This window comes from Amblyomma mixtum, chromosome 3, assembly GCF_055824585.1.
Source record: "Amblyomma mixtum isolate Tamu chromosome 3, ASM5582458v1, whole genome shotgun sequence".
Lineage (NCBI taxonomy): Eukaryota > Metazoa > Arthropoda > Arachnida > Ixodida > Ixodidae > Amblyomma > Amblyomma mixtum.
Window position 1 is genome coordinate 189,841,730 of NC_143014.1, and position 18,638 is coordinate 189,860,367.

The window sequence follows — 18,638 nt, forward strand, 5'->3', positions numbered from 1 at the left end:
CCAAAATGAATATCTAATATGAATGACTGCTTCTGTAAGACTTTATGCACCTGCTAGTGGCTGTGGTAGGTGCAAAGCAGTTGACCATGATGTTGCGACAATAGGTTGACATCATTAGTTGGAGGGCACCCTTTGAGGGGTGTTTGTCGCTTTATTAATGATTTGTATCCAACCATAAAATGTGTGGCTTTGCAAGCATTCACAGACTGAACAGGTGTTGCCTGTGCACAAACGACCCAGTGCAAACTGGTGTTCTGATGTCATAACAAGAGACACTTTGTACCTGTTGCACAATATTACATCATTACATGCAGCAAAGGAACATGTACTGACCAGTTTAGCAAAGGCCGATATGTATCAAGACAGCATGCCACTGTCGACAGACCCACAGACACATAGGATCTCCAAAACATTGTCAGATCCAATTTTTTTTCTCAGCTATGTACTAAACAATGCTACACAGTGATGAACTGTCGGCCATCCTTGGGGAGAAGGCTGGATATGGGATCTAAAACCCACAACATAGTTAGCAGGTGCTAAACATTTGCCAGTCCCTAATCCTCACTTTTATTGAGATATACAAGGTGTCCCATATAACATGAGCCTAAAAAGCAAGAAACAGGTACATGTTGCAAGGAATAAAACTGAAATGCTCTGTGTAATGAATCAACTTTGGCCACCACAGATACACAAAGTTTCAATTACAAGTAGAAATGGAAAGATTACTTCTCTTTCTCACGATTACAATGCAATAAGGAGAAAAGGGGACACTGGGCAAAAAGTTTCTAAAGGCAGCTTAAAGAAGCATCGGGAGACCTGCAAGTTGCAGAGGATCAAATAGTGCATGTGGCAAATTTCTGTAACGGTGACCGTTTTGCACACTCTCAAGAAAGACTCAATCATTATGCCCGTCGTCGGAGATCATCTTCTGAACATATGGCACCTAACAGTGCTCCCCTACTAGCTTCTAGAACAATGTGCACCAAGCCATTGATGTGTTCCACCAGGGTTTCACATACTTTATTCACAAATCTTCAGAATAAACCTAAACAGAGACTGCATTATTCATTTTTCCTGAAGCCCTACAGCTTTTTAACCGAAACATTTTGAACATCTGTAGTGGCCTAAAACTCGTTTACTTTTACTCAGATTAATATGAAGAAAATACTTTTATTACTGGCCAATCAACAACAACAGTGGCAATGGCTAAAAGCATTTTAGAGCAGACTATCTAACAGGGAAAAACAATTTCGAGCGGCTTCCTTATATAAAATGCCACGGTTTAAGAAATGACTATGCGCAAGGGTTGTAGGTAGCTGTCTAGATCAACTTTACATATTTTTTACTGACCCATATTTACTGACCATGCAACAAATTAAAATGAGCGAAATTTTGTATTAGCATTAGCGCAAATTTTTCTGGGCAGAAATTGTGGAGAATGTTGAGAAATGCCCATTTCAGTCACTTTCTTTAAAATCAGCATTGCGCGGTTTCTTTTTTTAAGCTTAAAATAAGCCGGAAGGATTTAAAAATTGCCACGTGAGTGCACTGGTATGTCACGATATTAGCCCTCCAAAACGCGCTCCAATTGAAGGAACTCGGCTAGAGAAAGCCAGAATTAATGAAGAGGTCATAGCAGTCACAGCAATCATTCGGGGATGAGCCTGGCCACTTTGCTTTGTTGAAGTTATGATGCCACAGTATGAGCACGACCCCGCCCTTACCGTTTCACGGCATAACACAGGACAGTGCCTAGGCACTGCACAGGTTTACAGGAGGCTATAACAAGTTTCTTGGAGTCAAATAAGGCCACGCCTCTCGCGACAAAGCGTTCTGTCGCACCTGCGGAGTCCTCACCTCAAGGAGCACAGCTAATTTCCTCCACTGATGGGTTCGGCGCTGTGTGCTTCCCACGCGCTTCGCTGCTTTCTTCTACGTTTTTGCAACAAAACGACACAGTTTAGACTTCCTCGCACCATAACATACAATTCAAGCTTGTGTGGCAGAAGACATCTGGCAATGACACAAGCTTGAGATCATGTATGCACAATGTGGTCACCGTATGCCAACCCTCTGAGATGTAACCCCAGCGTTGGAAGGGGGTGAATTTAGTTACAATTCTTACTGATACGAACTAACCTTCTACGCTGAAGTTTCGAACTAACGGAGTTTACTTGTATGTACAAACAAATCGGAAGCCCGAATGTTGATGGCACTGTTACAGCTAGTGAGTGCAAATGAAGTCTGTGGAATCTTCTAACTATATCTTCAGCGTGTCCGAAACCTTCCTCGTGGCCTAATGTTGACCTAATGTATCAAATAAGACCATGACTGTGCTGTGCAAAAGCCCTATGAATCTAGCAAATCTAGCAGGACCAAAACTTAGCACTATTTGAAGCTCTCAAAAGATATTTTATCATTACCTGTGCACATTCACCACGAGACGAGATAGGGTTGGATTCAGTCGGTTATCTTGCCCGTCACATACAAGGAGAGGGAACCAGAACTACGCCTCTGCACAAGATGGTGGTAGCTGTGCACATTAGGCGGTAGCCTCAGCCTTTTTACATTGGCTGTGGCTCTTGGTTGCTGGTATAGTACTTTGGCACAGTTTCATAAAAAAAAAACACTAATTTATAGCAGCGTGTAGCAGATTCAGTGCAATGGCACAGATTGGCACAAATGGCACAGCATTCCCGCCAACTGCAAAGATTCTACTTCATGACAGGGACAACTTCACACAGCTTTTTTTTTAAATATCACTCATGTGATGCTTCATTTAGAAGTTTAATTAAAAAAAAAAAATGAACTCCTCACCTCATCTACACTGTCCACACCATTTGGGACAGCCTGCTCTTTGCCAACCAAGTTGTACCAGCTACGCAGCAGACGCTTCGGCTTTTTGTGCCGCACTCGCGGCCTCAGCTCACGACCACCCTGCAGTGCTCCCCGGGACATGGCGTACTGCAATGCAAAGTGCCAAAGAAGTTTAAGAAAATGAAAGATGTGCAACTCTGATAAATAGCCTTGAAAGGGTACAGTCGCCAAATTTTTGGTTGCATATTTTCTTCTTTGGAATGGCGCACAAGAAATCACTATACATAACTCACTATGTAGAATTTGCTAACACTTGGTAAACAATTTGCAACTTAATTCCTTCTTTCACGCTGTTTCAGTTTCAACAGCCAGCAGATACAAAGTGTAAGTAAGTGAATTTCAGATTACGTGAGGCAGACGAAAAATAAACCACGATATAATCGCCGTTTTATCATTCAATCAAACTTTCACACGTGTCAGCCTCAAGAGCCGGAATGAGGAAGAATGAGCAAGCCACTATAATATTGCAGCTTTTTTACCCCTTACGTGACCTCTAGTCCACTTAACCATCACAGCCATCTTCTGGCTGTCAAAATTGAAACACGAGAGAAGAAATTCAATTATAAATTATTAAAATGTGCAGGCAGATTTCACGCGGCAATTTATGTTTACTAATGTAGTATGCATCATAACAAAGAATGAACTCACAACCAAGACCTGGTGTACTTTAATCAAAAACCACTCAAACACTTGAGAAGAAAGAAATAGTGTAGGAAACAGGTCGAATGAAGAGAACACAGGAGGAACTTCCGCTCACTTTGTGACACGTAAATGATGACCGCAAAGTCATCATTTATGTGTTTACGCAAAGTTTTCTTCTGCATCAGCCTTCATCTTCCCTTCTGCTACATGAAGGCCAAGGTACTACGCTGCCTTGATCATTCGTCGCGTTTTTTTACCAGTTTCACCATCAAATGTGCAACACTAATTAGCCCAGATAAGTACGCCTGTCTTCAACAGGGGGCAGCTATCAGGTGGTTTCCTCCAGTGCCCTTAACAGTAAGCATCAATGGGGTAAAGAAATCAGGATGGTGATGACGACGGCTTTTTAAAGCGCAGAGTCAGCAATGAATAAAAGAGTAACCAACAGCAACGTTACTGGTCAACCCAATCCTTTAAGGTGTGTTATGAGGGTAAATTTGCCCGAAACCTGCAATTAAATCATGCAAGGTGTGCACAGCCTACTAAAACTTGAGCATGTTTTATGTAATGATTCGGAAGCATGAACAACACAATGTAATGTAAAAACTAAAACAGTGCATGGGACCTAGAAGTGCTAGAAGGTTGGTCATTAAAAACTAGCACGGTTCCCGCTGTTTGCATAGAAGCTTCATTGCACATCCCTTATTTTAATAAGGGGGCTGAGGCTTTGGATACGTGACACGGCTCGATCATTACTGATGTTAACGAAGGTATATCACATGCTGACAAAGATGCTCAGTGGCAAAAAAGAGATACCAGATAAAAAAAGTTCACCTCAGATAAAATACGATAAAACATGATTAAAGCTAAATATTGCACAATTGCCTAAAATAAAGGTGAGCTAGAATCCGTCTCGTGTACACTTCAGGAACATTTGTAGCACAGTAAGGCTTCACACTCGGAACATTGTGGCTCTAGCGTGCCTTTAAGAAGGTATTTATGAGTTTAATACATACAGTCTAGGTCAAAAGTCTTACGGCCAAAGGCTTTTCACTTCAGCCGCATAAAACAGCCATTATGGCACTATTAAAGACCGAATGACCTTGAAATGCTAGCAGACGGTTTCTTCTTGCAGTAGAGAAGCTTCCTGCTTTACTTATGTTTCGAATGATCCGCTATACAGAGCATTCTAGGAACATGGATTTCACTACAGCAGCCAAATTCTAAGGCCTTAAGACTTTTGACCAAGGCTGTACATCCCTTACTCAGCCTACAGTGTATACCTTGTATATGACTCCTTTTTTTTCAATGGCATGTCTACCTAATTGTGGTTGGATCGTGTACAGTTTATTTTCTGTTCATTTATCCCGCTCCTCCGGCCATTCTGGTTTGGTTTCTGGTGTTAAAGTCCCAAAGAGACTCGGGCTATGAGGGACGCCATAGTGGAGGGTTCCAGATAATTTCGACCACCTGGGGTCCCTTAATGCGCACTGACATTGCACAGTGCATAGGCCCCTAGTATTCTGCCTCCATTGAAATGCAACCGCCATGGCCGGTATCGAACCCGCGTCTTCACAACCACTGAGCCACCGTGGCGGCTCCCTGCAATTCTGTCCAGAAATCTTTACATACGTCTGATTTGAGATCAGGGAATTCCATGTGTTCAATATCTATGACGTTTCAAAAGGATGACTTCTGTGGCACTGCAATGCACTCTCTTTACCAGCTACATTCAGGAACCTAGCTTGAGGCCTATTAATTACTATGCTAACAATTGGGCGTTCCTGAAGTTTTCTTGAATTCAAGGTGGTGTAACCCAACAGCCTCAGGGGGTGCCATTTTGCCTATTTCAACAACATATCATATAGAATAGCATACAGTTCCCAAGACGGCAATCATATCATTCAGCGTATCAACAAATGTGTCCTTAAGGTGTGTTTAGCGTCCAAGAAAGTGCATTAATTCTAACAGAAGAGGGTAGAGTAATCGAAGGATGCATAGAGAACTGCGACACAGATGTGCAGAGTACAAGGTTAATAGAAGGGTACTAAGGTTTTAGGGTTACTTCTACAGCCTGTGTACTGTTGCCTTTGTTCCAAAGACCAACAGTCTGACTCCGCCTACAGCCCAAGATGGTGAGCTGGACCTAAAATTTTAAGAGCAACCAACCCATGGTCAATGAGCAACAGCTCAAGGCTGTTTAGTAAACTTTGCAGGGTAAGGGGCACCTCACACATACGAAAGAAACCAAGCCACTGACACATTGGAAAGCATAGGGGAATGTCCCTTATCACGTGTGTGTGCGTGTGTGTGTGTGCGTGCGTGTGCGCGCACCGACACCAAAAAGCAGAGAGAAATTTTTTTTTATGATGTTGATTATGGAGGAAAATTATCTGCACAACTGTTTGGAAAGAAGCTAATAGAAAGTAAAAGAAAAGACAACACACCACCAGTGGGGTTCAAACCAAAGAACTGAGCATGTTGCATGCAGTGCACTGTCAAGTGAGATACAGCGGTAATTGTCTCCTCTTCTACAGGTGTGTATTCGCGTTATGTGCGGCCAAAACTTGAGAGTTTTTGCCAAAACCACCCTCAAATGTAGCAGCGGACACAGAACACCCTGTTGTACTGCAGGTACCAAGAAAAATGTCATCTAACAGGAAGGACAGCAGCTCTGTGAACGTAAGCTTAATAGGTAGTCAGGGTCAGTTGCCCAAGACTGATAGAACAAAATCCCATCAATCATGAAGGAAGTCAGGGTTTTGGAGCATTTTAATCTAACTTGGTTACAGGTGGAAATGAGTGAAGGCTTATCAAGAAGCACCCCAAGAAACCTATCCTCCCTTTTCACACTTAAACGGAGTGACCTGGCTGGACGTCCCATTGCTTTCAGAAAATAATGCAAACTGTTTTCTGCTCATTAGACGTGAAGCGAATCTTTCCAGCCCCACCGGACAAATAGTTCACCACCACCTGGATTTGGTGCTCACAGATGGACAGAATGCTAGACTTAAAAGCTAATTTGGATATTGTTGACATGTACCAAATGTGAAATAAAGCAAGCATGGCAACACTCTTGCGAGCGAATTTATCTTCACAATGAAGAGGGTGCAGCTCAACACACCTCCCTGTGACACAGCTCTCCTGCACAAAGGTTTTGGAAAGGGCAGTTCCTACAGAAACTTAGAATGAGTGTGTGTAGAGTTTGCTGCATATGGTGTTAAGCATGTTGCCACTTACGCTATCTGATTGGAGGCCCTGGAGGATACTGTACCACACTGCAGTTTGGTATGCTACGCTGCTGGGGGCTTCCCTGCTGGCACTGGCCAGAGGGAGTACATTGGCAGCTTAGCCTTTGAATGCTCATAGCCTCGTAAACCTTATGGGTACCTATATAAATTTACCGATGAGGTGAATGTTGCCGGAATTTTCCTCTTGGACCCACAGTGGATACACTTTCCCTTAGCCATTGCCCTTTTAAAATTAATGAAATGTTTACAAGTTAGGTATCTGCAAAACACTAACCATGCCTTGTGTTCCTGGCTTGCAGCTTAGCAATTTTTGTTACCCCATGGCCATCTTTCATTGTTTTTGTCCAGATGGGGTTTCTGGAATACATTTTTTCCCCTATTACAATTGTGTGATCACTCCCATTTAGCTCATAAACAGTTTTCCATGCAGTGGCTTGGAAGAGAACTGGGAATATGAGTGCTAGGTCAATTGATGTGCATGTGTTACATGCCATGCTGTAGTGCGTTTGGCCTTTGTTGTTTAAAGCTATGTTACCAGAAGATAAAGTTTGTCAATGAGACACTCTTCCTAGCCTCAACATGAACGAAATCCCAGAGCTACTGACACAAATTAAAATTTCCTTTTGAAAGAATAGAAGATGATGAATCAGTGCTTCAAACCCATAGCTAGAGAGGCAGCCACGGGGTCACATGAAAAAAGAGAACATTGAGAGTAGTCTCCAAACCACAGTGGCCCATATTGCCACTGCTTTTGGAACTTTTTGGAGTAGAAGATGGTGGTATGGAATAGATTTTTGTGCTACCACAGCTATTCACCAAACACATGGAGGCTGCCCTGTCTGTCTTATCTAAATACCATGATTTGTTTTAAAAAAAGCTTTTGTGTTCTGAATTTATGTATGTTTCTTGTAAACAAAAGCAGGGTTGGAATTCTATAGAGTACCTTATAAATGTCGTCCAAATCCTTTAACAGACCCCCAAACAGCCACAGTACATCACATTCTCAGAATCCACAAAAGTAAATAATAAGAAAGGAAAGGTGATGTAGATATGGTTATAGGATGCTTTTTTTTTTTCTTTTAGGCCGATCAAGATGGTGGTGGTATGTACTCTGTTGGGCTCCTTAGGCATCCCTGATGCCAAAGAGCTCAGTAACACTTTCACTGCCTCTGGTGCAGACCTAGAAGCATACTGAGGTGTGCCAGAAGAGACAAGGTCTCTCCTAGCAGCTCTGGCTGTTCCAGAGAGTGCCACATGGAGAACTATGGAATGAGGAAGTTGTGCAGCAAGGGGAAAAGGCAAGTGCATGTCAACTGTGCTATGCTGCATGCTTGCCATTACAAGGGGATGCTGAGCCCCCAGCCGGCAGTACCAGAATAAGGTCTTGCAGAGAGAAACACTTGATTCTTGTTTTTGATGGTGTCACAAGTTCTTGAGTATGTAGGGTGTTGACCACAATAGTCTGGACATTCCATCTGTGTGGTGCTGCAATTTTTGATGGAATAGTCTTGTACACCACAAATAGAATGTTTGTTTGCCACAACACTTCTGGGTACAGAGTACAAATTTTTGGCATCTGAGGCACCTTCAAGGATACAGATTGTAAAGTTTGCACCTGGCAGTGAATTAATGCTGTTTTTAGATTCCAGAAGACACGTTCAGTTAAATATTGTTGTTGTGTTGGGTTTAACGACGCATAAGCATCCAAGGCTATCCTGCGCCAAGCTCAAGGTATAGAAAAATTGTTTTCTGCTAAATTTTACAAACATGTGAAAACCCATCATTGGTGTAAAGGGCCTAAAACTTTAGTTCGTACTAGTTGGTAGTGAGAAAGGAAAGGAACTTTAAGAATGGCTAACAAACATGTGAAAACCCATCATTGGTGTAAAGGGCCTAAAACTTTAGTTCGTACTAGTTGGTAGTGAGAAAGGAAAGGAACTTTAAGAATGGCTATTAGGAAACCTTTAGAGGTTTAGGTAACCTCATCAACCATACCTGCCTGGGCAAAGATCTCGAGGCTCCCAACCCATCAAATAAAAAAACCTCAGCCTTCTTCTCAGGAACGAGAAGGTGGCTGAGGTGTATCCTCATATATAGCAAGGTGCAGGGTCGAAATTAGAGCTTTTAAAGGAGACCTGCTTCCCTTAAAAAGCTAAGAACACTTGGGATATCAATAAGTGCATCTTGACCTAAAATCAATGCCAGGTGAAGAGGAATGTGCTATTTGTAGCATGAAGTAAAATACTTTTCCCTCTGTGATTCAAGTTCTGTGCATGAGAATAAGATGTGGTGCACTGTAATTTCATCTCCACATTTTTCCTACACAGGTTTGTCCTCTTTTGTTAGTAGAAAGTTGTGTGTAAGGTGTGTATGTCCAATACGGAGACGGCATAAAATTACTTCTATGAAACATTCCTCATGACGACAGGTTTTCCATTCACCCAGTACGGGCTTCACCAAGTGCAGTTTGTTAGTTACTTCATTGTCACGGGTTTCCTGCCATTTAGCCTTGAGATTATTGTGTATTAATTCTTGCAGTCTCTATGGGGTATGTTGACTTTCTTGATTTTATGACTGCGAGCTTGTGCAGCCCGTTTGTCGGCTCTTTCATTACCGTGTATTCCAGCACGGCTCAGCACCCAGCAGAATTTTATTCTATGTCCCTGTGTTCAAACTTTTTCTATGTTGTGTTAAATGCTTTCTACTAAGGGTTCGACTGCATTTTTGCACTGAAATGCCATGAGCACACGAAGTGAATCTGTGTAGATTATGCTGTTTTGAATGCTGCTACTTAATATTCTGCCTACGGATGCAGAGTTAGGAAGTCCATTTTTTGTCAGTTTCCTTGTACGACCGCGCTTCCGACATATTCTGCTGTTTTTGAGCCATCAGTATAGAATTCTGTGTAGTTCTCATAATTTTCTTGTAATGCCAGGTATTCCTGCAATATGTGCTGGTGCGATGTTTTTTTTTTTTTTTTCGGAAGTATGTTAACGTGAAGTCACACACAGTGGGAAGGCTGTACCATGGGGGCAGTGGGGTGTGTCTTCCCGCGACACCAGGAAGGCAGTCCAGAATTTCCAAGTTTTGGCAACTCTCCTCGAAACGGAGAAGCAGAGGTCTGATTGATTGCGGTTTATTGTTGAAGAGTGTTCTGGAGGTACACTCTGTAACAATCGGATGACAAATATGTTGCGGTAGAGATCTTATTTTCAATACATATGCGCTTGTGAGCATTGTTCTGTCTGCCAAGGGGTGGTTCATTTGTTTCTACATAAAGGCTGTTTATGGGCGATGTTCTGTATGCTCCAGTTGAAAGACAAAGACCTAAGTTGTGAACTGGGTCTAGCCATTTCAAGTATGATGGCATGGCTTAACCATAAGCCACGCATCCATAATCTAAACGGCAGCGCACTAGACAACGATAAAGCTGCAAAAGGCAAGTTCTATCAGAAGCCAGCGTTTTCGTGAAAGCACCTTGAGAACATTGAGAGTTCGAGATGCTTTCTTCTTTAAGTTGTTTATGTGGCTTAGGAATGTGAGCTTTTTATCAAATGTTATGCCCAAGAACTTGTTTTCCTGTTTTACTGGTAACACAACTTCATTGAGGTATAGGGTGGGGTCGCTCTGTAAGCCTCTTTTGAGGAGCAAGAACAGCACAGTCACTGATTTTTCTGGGGAGAATTTGAGTCCATTTGTATCTGCCCAATTAGCCAATTTATTTAAAGTCATCTGTATCTGTCTCTCACATGTTGATACGCTGCAAGACGCACATGCAATTTGCAGGTCATCTACATACACTGAATACATAATCGACTTGGGGATTATTTTTGCCATGGAATTCATTTTTACTATGAAAAGTGTAGTACTTAGAATACACCCCTGAGGTACACCGTTCTCCTGGATGAAATTCACTGACAAGGTAGTACTTAGACTTGGAATGAACGGTCTGCTAGAAAGTCGCTCAAACAGTTCAGCATCCTACCCCGGATGCCTAGATCTGCTAGGTCGCGGAGTACGCTGAACCTCCAGGTGGTGTCGTATGCCTTCTCCATGTCAAAGAAGACTGCAAGACAATGCTGCTTGTGTATGAATGCCTCCCGCACTGTGTTTTCAAGATGGACAAGATGATCTATGGTGGAGCATGCTTTTCTGAACCCACCCACACTGATGTGTCAAAAGGCGGATAAAATTTAGCAAAGATTAATCGGATGTTCACCACACTTTCAGATTATTTTGCTAGGCAGCTGGTAAGTGCAATTGGCCAATAACAGGACTTGATGAAGGTTTTCCAGGTTTCAAGAAAGGTACTATGATGGCTTTCTTCCATGCCTCAGGTATCTGCCCTGAAAGCCAGATTTTGTTGAAGAAATTTAGGAATGCCCCAACAGCAGCCTCACACAGATGTGCAACCATGGTGTAGTGTATATTATCTGGGCCTGCTGCTGTCTGTTTGCTTGCAGATAGTACTCTATTTAGTTCCTGTATTGTAATTTTCCTTTTATAATTTTCATTCATGCCTCCTCCTGTGGAAAGTTTTTGTTCTTCTGCTATGGCTTTGTATATTTGAAATGTCTCTGTGTAGCTGGAAGAACTGGAAACAGCAGCGAAGTGCTTACCTAATACGTTTGCTTGTTCTTATAATGTTGTTTGTGCACCAGGAGTGGACACAAGTGGAAAAGTGTAAGGATAATAGACACCACTGAATTTACGGACCCCATCCCATAATTTCTTGGACAGTAGTGAACTGTTTATTGTGCAGACATATTTCTTCCAGGACATTTTTTCAGCATTTCTGCGAATACGTCGCGCATTGGCCCTTTCTCTTTTAAACAGTAACAAGTTCTCCGCTGTCGAGTACCTTCAAAATATTCCCCATGCTTTGTTTTGTTCTTTTATTCCTAGTCTGCACTCCTGTGTCCACCAAACCTTGTGACTTTTTGTTGCGGAAGCAACACAGGTGTAAGCGATTTCGCGGAGCACCGGAGAGCCCCAACTGCGCATGCGCGAGTGATGTCAGAGCACCGCAGTCGCCGCCGACTCCTCCGCTGCGCGGGTGACTCAGAAGTGCTGGCGCCGCTGCGCAGCAGTGCATTCTCCAAGAGGAGTGACGTCACACAGCGCACAGCTGCGGCGCTGGAGCCACCGCCAACTCCTCCGCTACACGGGTGACTCAGAGGTGCCGTCACCGCTGCGCCAGCAGTGCATTCTCCAGGAGGAGTGACGTCACACGGCGCACAGCTGCGGTGCTGGGGCCACCGCCAACTCCTCCGCTACGCAGGTGACTCAGAGGTGCCGTCACCACTGCGCCAGCAGTGCATTCTCCAGGAGGAGTGATGTCACACGGCGCACAGCTGCGGCGTGGGGTCACTGCCAACTCCTCCGCTACGCAGGTGACTCAGAGGTGCCGTCACCGCTGCGCCAGCAGTGCATTCTCCAGGAGGAGTGATGTCACACGGCGCACAGCTGCGGCGCGGGGCCACCGCCAACTCCTCCGCTACACGGGTGACTCAGAGGTGCCGTCACCGCTGCGCCAGCAGTGCATTCTCCAGGAGGAGTGACGTCACACGGCGCACAGCTGCGGCGCGGGGCCACCGCCAACTCCTCCGCTCCGCGGGTGACTCAGAGGTGCCGTCGCCGCTGCGCCAGCAGTGCATTCTCCAGGAGGAGTGACGTCACACGGCGCACAGCTGCGGCGCGGGGCCACCGCCAACTCCTCCGCTACGCGGGTGACTCAGAGGTGCCGTCGCCGCTGTGCCAGCAGTGCATTCTCCAGGAGGAGTGATGTCACACGGCGCACAGCTGCGGCGCTGCAGCCACCGCCAACTCCTCTGCTACGCGGGTGACTCAGAGGTGCCGTCGCCGCTGCGCCAGCAGTGCATTCTCCAGGAGGAGTGACGTCACACGGCGCACAGCTGCGGCGCTGCAGCCACCGCCAACTCCTCCTCTACGCAGGTGACTCAGAGGTGCCGTCGTCGCTGCGCCAGCAGTGCATTCTCCAGGAGGAGTGACGTCACACGGCGCACAGCTGCGGTGCTGGGGCCACCACAGTCTCCTCCGCTACACGGGTGACTGAGAGGTGCCGCCGCTCCATTGCTTCCGCAGTTCTACTCAGGATGGCCATTGGCCAAACCACAGCAAATTTTTATTTATCACAATATTTGCGGAATTGCTATCTTTGCAGCAGAAATTATGCAGGTGGTAAATTTTTTATTTCGGCAATGCTTAGACTATTTCTTTATCCAAAAAATGTATCATTTCTTTATGTAAAGTGGCAAATAGTGACCAGTTAGCTGGTTGCAGTTTCCAGTGCTGAGGTCGTGTTGGAATGATTTGGATTGAGGATGATAATTTTAAAACTGTGGATAAGCAGTCAGTTCCTCAAGAATCGTTTAAAACATCCCAAATAAAATCATTAAAAGCTGATGGTGATGCGAAGGTTAAATCAAGGCAGCTCATTTTTCCTGACCTGGGACAGCAATATGTGGTTTTTCCTGCATTGATTAGGTATTTGTTATTTGTAAGTATAAGATCTTCAATTATTTGGCCTCTGGTGTCTGTGAGCTCACTGCCCCAAAAGGGGGAGCGCACATTAAAATCCCCAAATACCACATATGGTTCATGCCATTATTGGAAAAGGCTTTCCAAATCACGGATAGCAACGGTGAGGTGTGGTGGTATATATACAGAGCGTATTGTTATTGTTTTGTGCGTAGCTACACTGACTGCTACAGCCTCAAAGTTTGTTTTTCTCGTGCAGGGACGCAGCTTTGAGTTATGATTGCGACGCCACCTGAGAGCCTGTTCTCTATCTTGTTGGAAAATTTGGAATTTTTTTCAAGATATTTGTGTGTTTTGGCCCTAGGTTTGTTTCCTGAAGACACAAAGCTATGGAAGACATTGATTTAGGTATGTCAGTAATGTCTGTGTAGTTTCTCATTACTCCTCTATAGTTCCACTGAACAAAAAATGCACATTTTAATGTGTTCGGTGTTGGGGTAAGGTTAGTTTTCAGGAGGCATTATTCTTGCCTACCCATTTTTTCTCTAGAGTTATGCCACCCCCTCCCTGGAGGTGCTGAAATCCCGTGAAGCCACGGGCGTACGAGTGGTAGGCCTCTCCCTACTGGAAGAAACCATGTAAGCTCACGACTCTGAGGTCAACGGGCCCTCTTCCGGAGTTGGTGGGGTAGCTTTCGCTGCCTCTCCGAAGGGGTGGATTGCACTGCCAGGGCCCGACTCAGCAACGCCTGGGCAAGCGCTGAAAATCGGTGTGGTGCACCACCGCCTCGGTGAAGTTTGTGTTGGAGCAAGGAAAAACTTGCTTGCTTTGATTATTTGTCTTGCCTCCTTGAATGTAATGTTTTCATTTGTCTTCAGTTTAATGATTTCCTTCTCTGTTTTCCATGATGTGCATGATCGTGAATAGGATGGGTGATCCCCACCACAGTTCGCACAGTGAGGTGGAGCAGCAAGTTTTTCGGAGACATGATCCTTGCAGAGCATTTCGTGCATATTTCTTGACCAAAGCAGCTCTGCGAGCCACGGCCAAACTGTTGACACCTGGAGCAGCGGTGGAGGTTGGGGATGTACGTACAGACAGATATCTTCGTGTATCCTACATCTATTGAGTCAGGCAGTATGCAGGAGGCAAAGGTGAGGATAACGCGCTTTGCGGGGACTTCTTAAGTTAACTTTTCGGATTCTTATCCTGTGTAAGCTGGTTATGTTTTGTCCCTTGAGCCCTTCTAATATTTCTTCTTCTGTAAGATTAGGTCATTGTCAGATATTACACCACGCACAGTATTCAGGGACCGGCGGGGTGTGACAGTTACTGGGGATTCTCCGAACGAGACAATGTTAGAGTTTGGGCAGTCTGGTTTTGTCGTGGATTTCAAGCAATAGATCACCACTGGCCAACTTCATCACCTTGTAGCCATGGCACAAAGCAACTGTCAGAGACTTTTCAACAAGGAAGGGTGAAATCATTCTGGCTGTCCTTTAATTCACTATAGATTATGTGATGGTTTATGGGGTTTAACGTCCCAAAGCGACTCGGGCTGTGAGGGAAGCCATAGTGAAGGGTTCCGGAAATTTCGACCACCTGGGGTTCTTTAATGTGAACTGACATCGCACAGTACACGGGCCTCTAGAATATCGCCTCCATCAAAATTTGACCGCCGCGGCCGAGATTGAACCCGCGTCTTTCGGGTTTAGCAGCCGAGCGTCATAACCACTGAGCCACTGTGGCGGCTATAGATTATGTGATATTTGGCAAAAGGTTCTTTCTTTTTGGAGAAAATTTCAGAGGTTACATCGGTCTGCCTTTTTTTTTTTGAGGATGGCGATTGTTCTGTGAAAGGGGAGGAGCCATAAAATGTGTGTTTTGTTCGGCCACGGTGCCAGCCAACCAGCCACCACGGAGCCCAACAAGAGGACAGGACAGAAACATTAAAAAATGTCCTGCCATCGTCAGTCGTACACCGCACAGGACAGTTGTGAGAAAGAAGATAGGAAAGTGAAAGATGGAAGGGAGGACAGGAAAGGGCGATTGCTTTCCCCCAGTCGGGTCAGGCCAGAGGTGCCGTCTACAGAAATCTGGGGCCAAACGGTGTGTTGCCTCCGCCGAGGGGCCTTAACGGTCCAAGCGCTTGGCATCGGCTCAACCACCAGGATCCCCTTTTCCCCGGACACGGCTGCGCCACACACAGTTAAGCGCGAGTGCTCGGGTCCGTGGTGACGCACTGCTCACCATAATCCCCTTGTGGGGATGTCCCTGCGGATGCTCAGGAACCTGTGGTGTCGCAACTCACCAACATCTGCATGTAGCAGATCCTCCTGCAGGGCATATTCAGTTAAATATGGCAACAATGTGGGGTATCATTACCTTTTTACTGTTTCACCTTATGATGACACCGAGAAGCGCTGAAAACTTTACCACAAAGGCCTTTTAGGAGGTCAGTTTGGTCTTTCTGATTAGGTCATGTTCAACGACCAATGATTACACCTGGGAATGTGAATAGCATTTAGGCTGTGATGTGGAGTTCTAGGAACATGAATGTCATCTATGTATTGCTGTTTAAGGAGGTTCTCACTTTGTTTTCCAAGTCAATTCGACAAGGAGGTCTCATAAAGCGAGCTTTGTTGCCATGCACATATGTTTCAAAGACTCTTTGCAATCAGAAGTATGGAATTTTCAGCCACAGGCTGCACTTTCATGAAGTGAATGCGTAAACAAGAAATGAGGAAAGTTGTCAGAATTGATTGGTTTCCAGTAAAACACGAGTAACTATGATGCAGCCTTTTGCCGGGGGTCAATAATTTTTTTGGTGCATAAATAATAATTCATGTGACACGTTAGATAGGTAGCTCCCGCTTAGTCACCTATGTCTCACCATCATACTTATGGGAAGGCCCTAGAGCACCCTGTCTGGTGGACAGCCAGGCCTTGACCAAGACCCCGACTGCCACTGTTTGCAGTTTCTTCCCTCCATCCCACCTCTCGCCATGGTTCAGATAACAGTTTCAGTACAGGGGCTCAGGGTCCGTGGTTGTGGCTCGTGGAGGTTTAACGTCCCAAAGCGACCCATGCTATGAGGGACACCATAGTGAAGGGCTCCGGAAATTTCAACCACCCGGGGTTCTTTAACGTGCACTGACATCGCACAGAACACGGGCCTCTAGAATTTCGCCTCCATCGAAATCTGACCGCAGCAATAATGAAAACATGAATTGAAAGCATGAAAATTCCTAACGATGCATTCAGCACCCCATGAAGAATGCTAAAGACTGCATGTGCAGAAATAAAACATAGTGTTCTACCAGCATACATGAAGCAAGGCTGCTTGTTAAAGCAGTTCCGAACCCAGACCTGTGAATGCGTGGCTGGTGACAACAAAAATAGACCGGCAATGTCAACTAGTGCATGGTACCTGGTGTCCTGCCATAAACATGCATCACGCCCAACAAACATCAACTTGACACATAAGTGATGCAAGTATAATCTGCAAATAACATGTCATATACAGACCTTTTGCCTTTTTTTTTTTTACCAACAATGCAAGAGAGTCCTTTGTGCACTACAGTAATAAGTGTAGAAGTTTAGGTGTGAAATGAAAACATTATTCAGTCATATTGTCAGCATGGATTAGAATAGGAAAAGAGAACAGTGGGCATTTGTGGTCTATTTCTGAACAACTTTTAACAAGTAATGGCTGGAGGAAGCAAGTACCACCAAGTTATAATTATTTATTTATTCAATTTTAGCTTGATTTTAATGCAGGTAAAGGTTATCTAAAATTAGAAGAGGTTGGCTCATAAAATTGTGTTCAATCTTATTTGCCAAACGTGAACAAAGAAATGGAACTCCAACAATATGCCACTAAAAGTGCCACCAAAAGTGCCACCAAAAGTGCCACCAAAAGCTGGCTGCAGCAGTAAAGAGGGTTTAAGCATCCAGGATATTCCCTCAAGGCAAAAATAAAGCTGCATCGATACTAAGAAAACCTCCCTGCATGTTTGCACACAGCCAGCACCTACTAAAAGACTGCACATCTAACTCCCACAGCAATGAACAACATGCAATTTAGAGAAACAGTAACAATGAATATTTCCTATTTATTACAAAGCTTTCCCTCCAACCACTTTACACTATGTGCTAAACAACTTTTACCAATGCGAACAAATCTCTGGTCACGCGAAGTACAAGGCCAGTCACCGGTTTCCTTTCTGTCCAAGCTCCTCCAGGAATCAGTTCCATGTGAAGATGCTTGAACAGAACGCCTGGTTTTCTGCTTATATGCAGCTTGTAATTTAGTTCTAACAATGCACAAACACTAGTCACCGTCAATTGAAAAAAAAAGAAACAAAAAACGTGCTCCTGCATAATTTTACTGTATTGCCGAAAGAAATGCACGTGTCAGAAAGAAGAGCGATGTTTTAGTGCTCCTTATATTTTTCCCTTCTTGAAACAAACAAATGTAGGTTATCGCGAACAAGAAGAAACTACTAGAATTCTAATTAGAGCCAGTAAACTTATCCGAAGTAACCCACGAAACATGAATTCATAAATTACGATAAACACTTACCTACGTGTTTCGCAACTGAAGATGAGTTCACAGCGCAATCGAAGTCATTAAGAAATAAGTAGTTAAGAACATTTTCTTCAGGGCAATCACTGCGCCAACCGGTAACTACTGTTCGAAAGCCTGCCACTAGGTCAGTAGCAAATGCATGTGGCTAAAAAACAAAAAAAAAAGCATAACGAGCCGAACTTATCTCAAGAGCGTTAGCAAGCCTCTTTGCGCTACTTATATAATGCGACTACAAATCAGTAAATAATTCAGGACGGCAGCATGTACGATTAAATGTGTCTGTAAAGACGCCATAACAAAACAAATAACCGAAATTGTCATCACTGACCCGGCCGGTAACACCAAATCGAACACGTCCACTTGAGCAAAGTTCACGCGCTCAGGCAGGTATTTAAAACTGACGCCTGTATAAAATTTCGCACACAGCGCATGCAGAGGAAACGTTCTTTACCAGTAACATCCGGTGAGCAGGAAACAAAACTTTCAAGTCGAGGGTTCAGTAGCCCCTGAGCTCCATCGTCCTAACCAGGCTAGAACCATCACATCAATGGAATATCAGCACCACTTCGCAAGGAACATGTTGCTGGAATGAACGCTAATCAAGAACGCAAATACTAGTGACGAAAACACTAAACTGCACCGAATAAACGCCTATCACCGCGAGCGCACAGGCTAACCGACGCCATATTGGGACTTTGGCGCCTTTTGAAAGCGTTTGAACAGTGGTTTGAAAAGCGTGCGCGAGATGGCGCAGAAAAAAAAAATCACCGTTCAAA

General features: G+C 44.4%; 1 protein-coding gene across 4 annotated transcripts in view; it reads right to left on the reverse strand.

The window, feature by feature from the left end:
- The window catches only part of Pcl (polycomb protein Pcl), a 96,466-nt gene that overhangs the window by 69,321 nt on the left and 8,507 nt on the right, over positions 1-18,638 (reverse strand). The window contains exons 1-4 of one of the 4 annotated variants that reach the window (XM_089582236.1): positions 18,314-18,577; positions 17,857-17,871; positions 2,818-2,964; positions 1,858-1,932 (exon numbers count right to left, since the gene is read on the reverse strand). In XM_089582236.1, the coding sequence (XP_089438362.1) occupies positions 1,858-1,932; positions 2,818-2,958 (216 nt within the window). In that variant the 5' untranslated portion in view covers positions 2,959-2,964; positions 17,857-17,871; positions 18,314-18,577. Of the gene's footprint in view, positions 1-1,857; positions 1,933-2,817; positions 2,965-17,856; positions 17,872-18,313; positions 18,578-18,638 lie in introns of those variants that run through there. The other 3 variants (XM_089582235.1, XM_089582233.1, XM_089582234.1) reach the window with 3 other exon arrangements.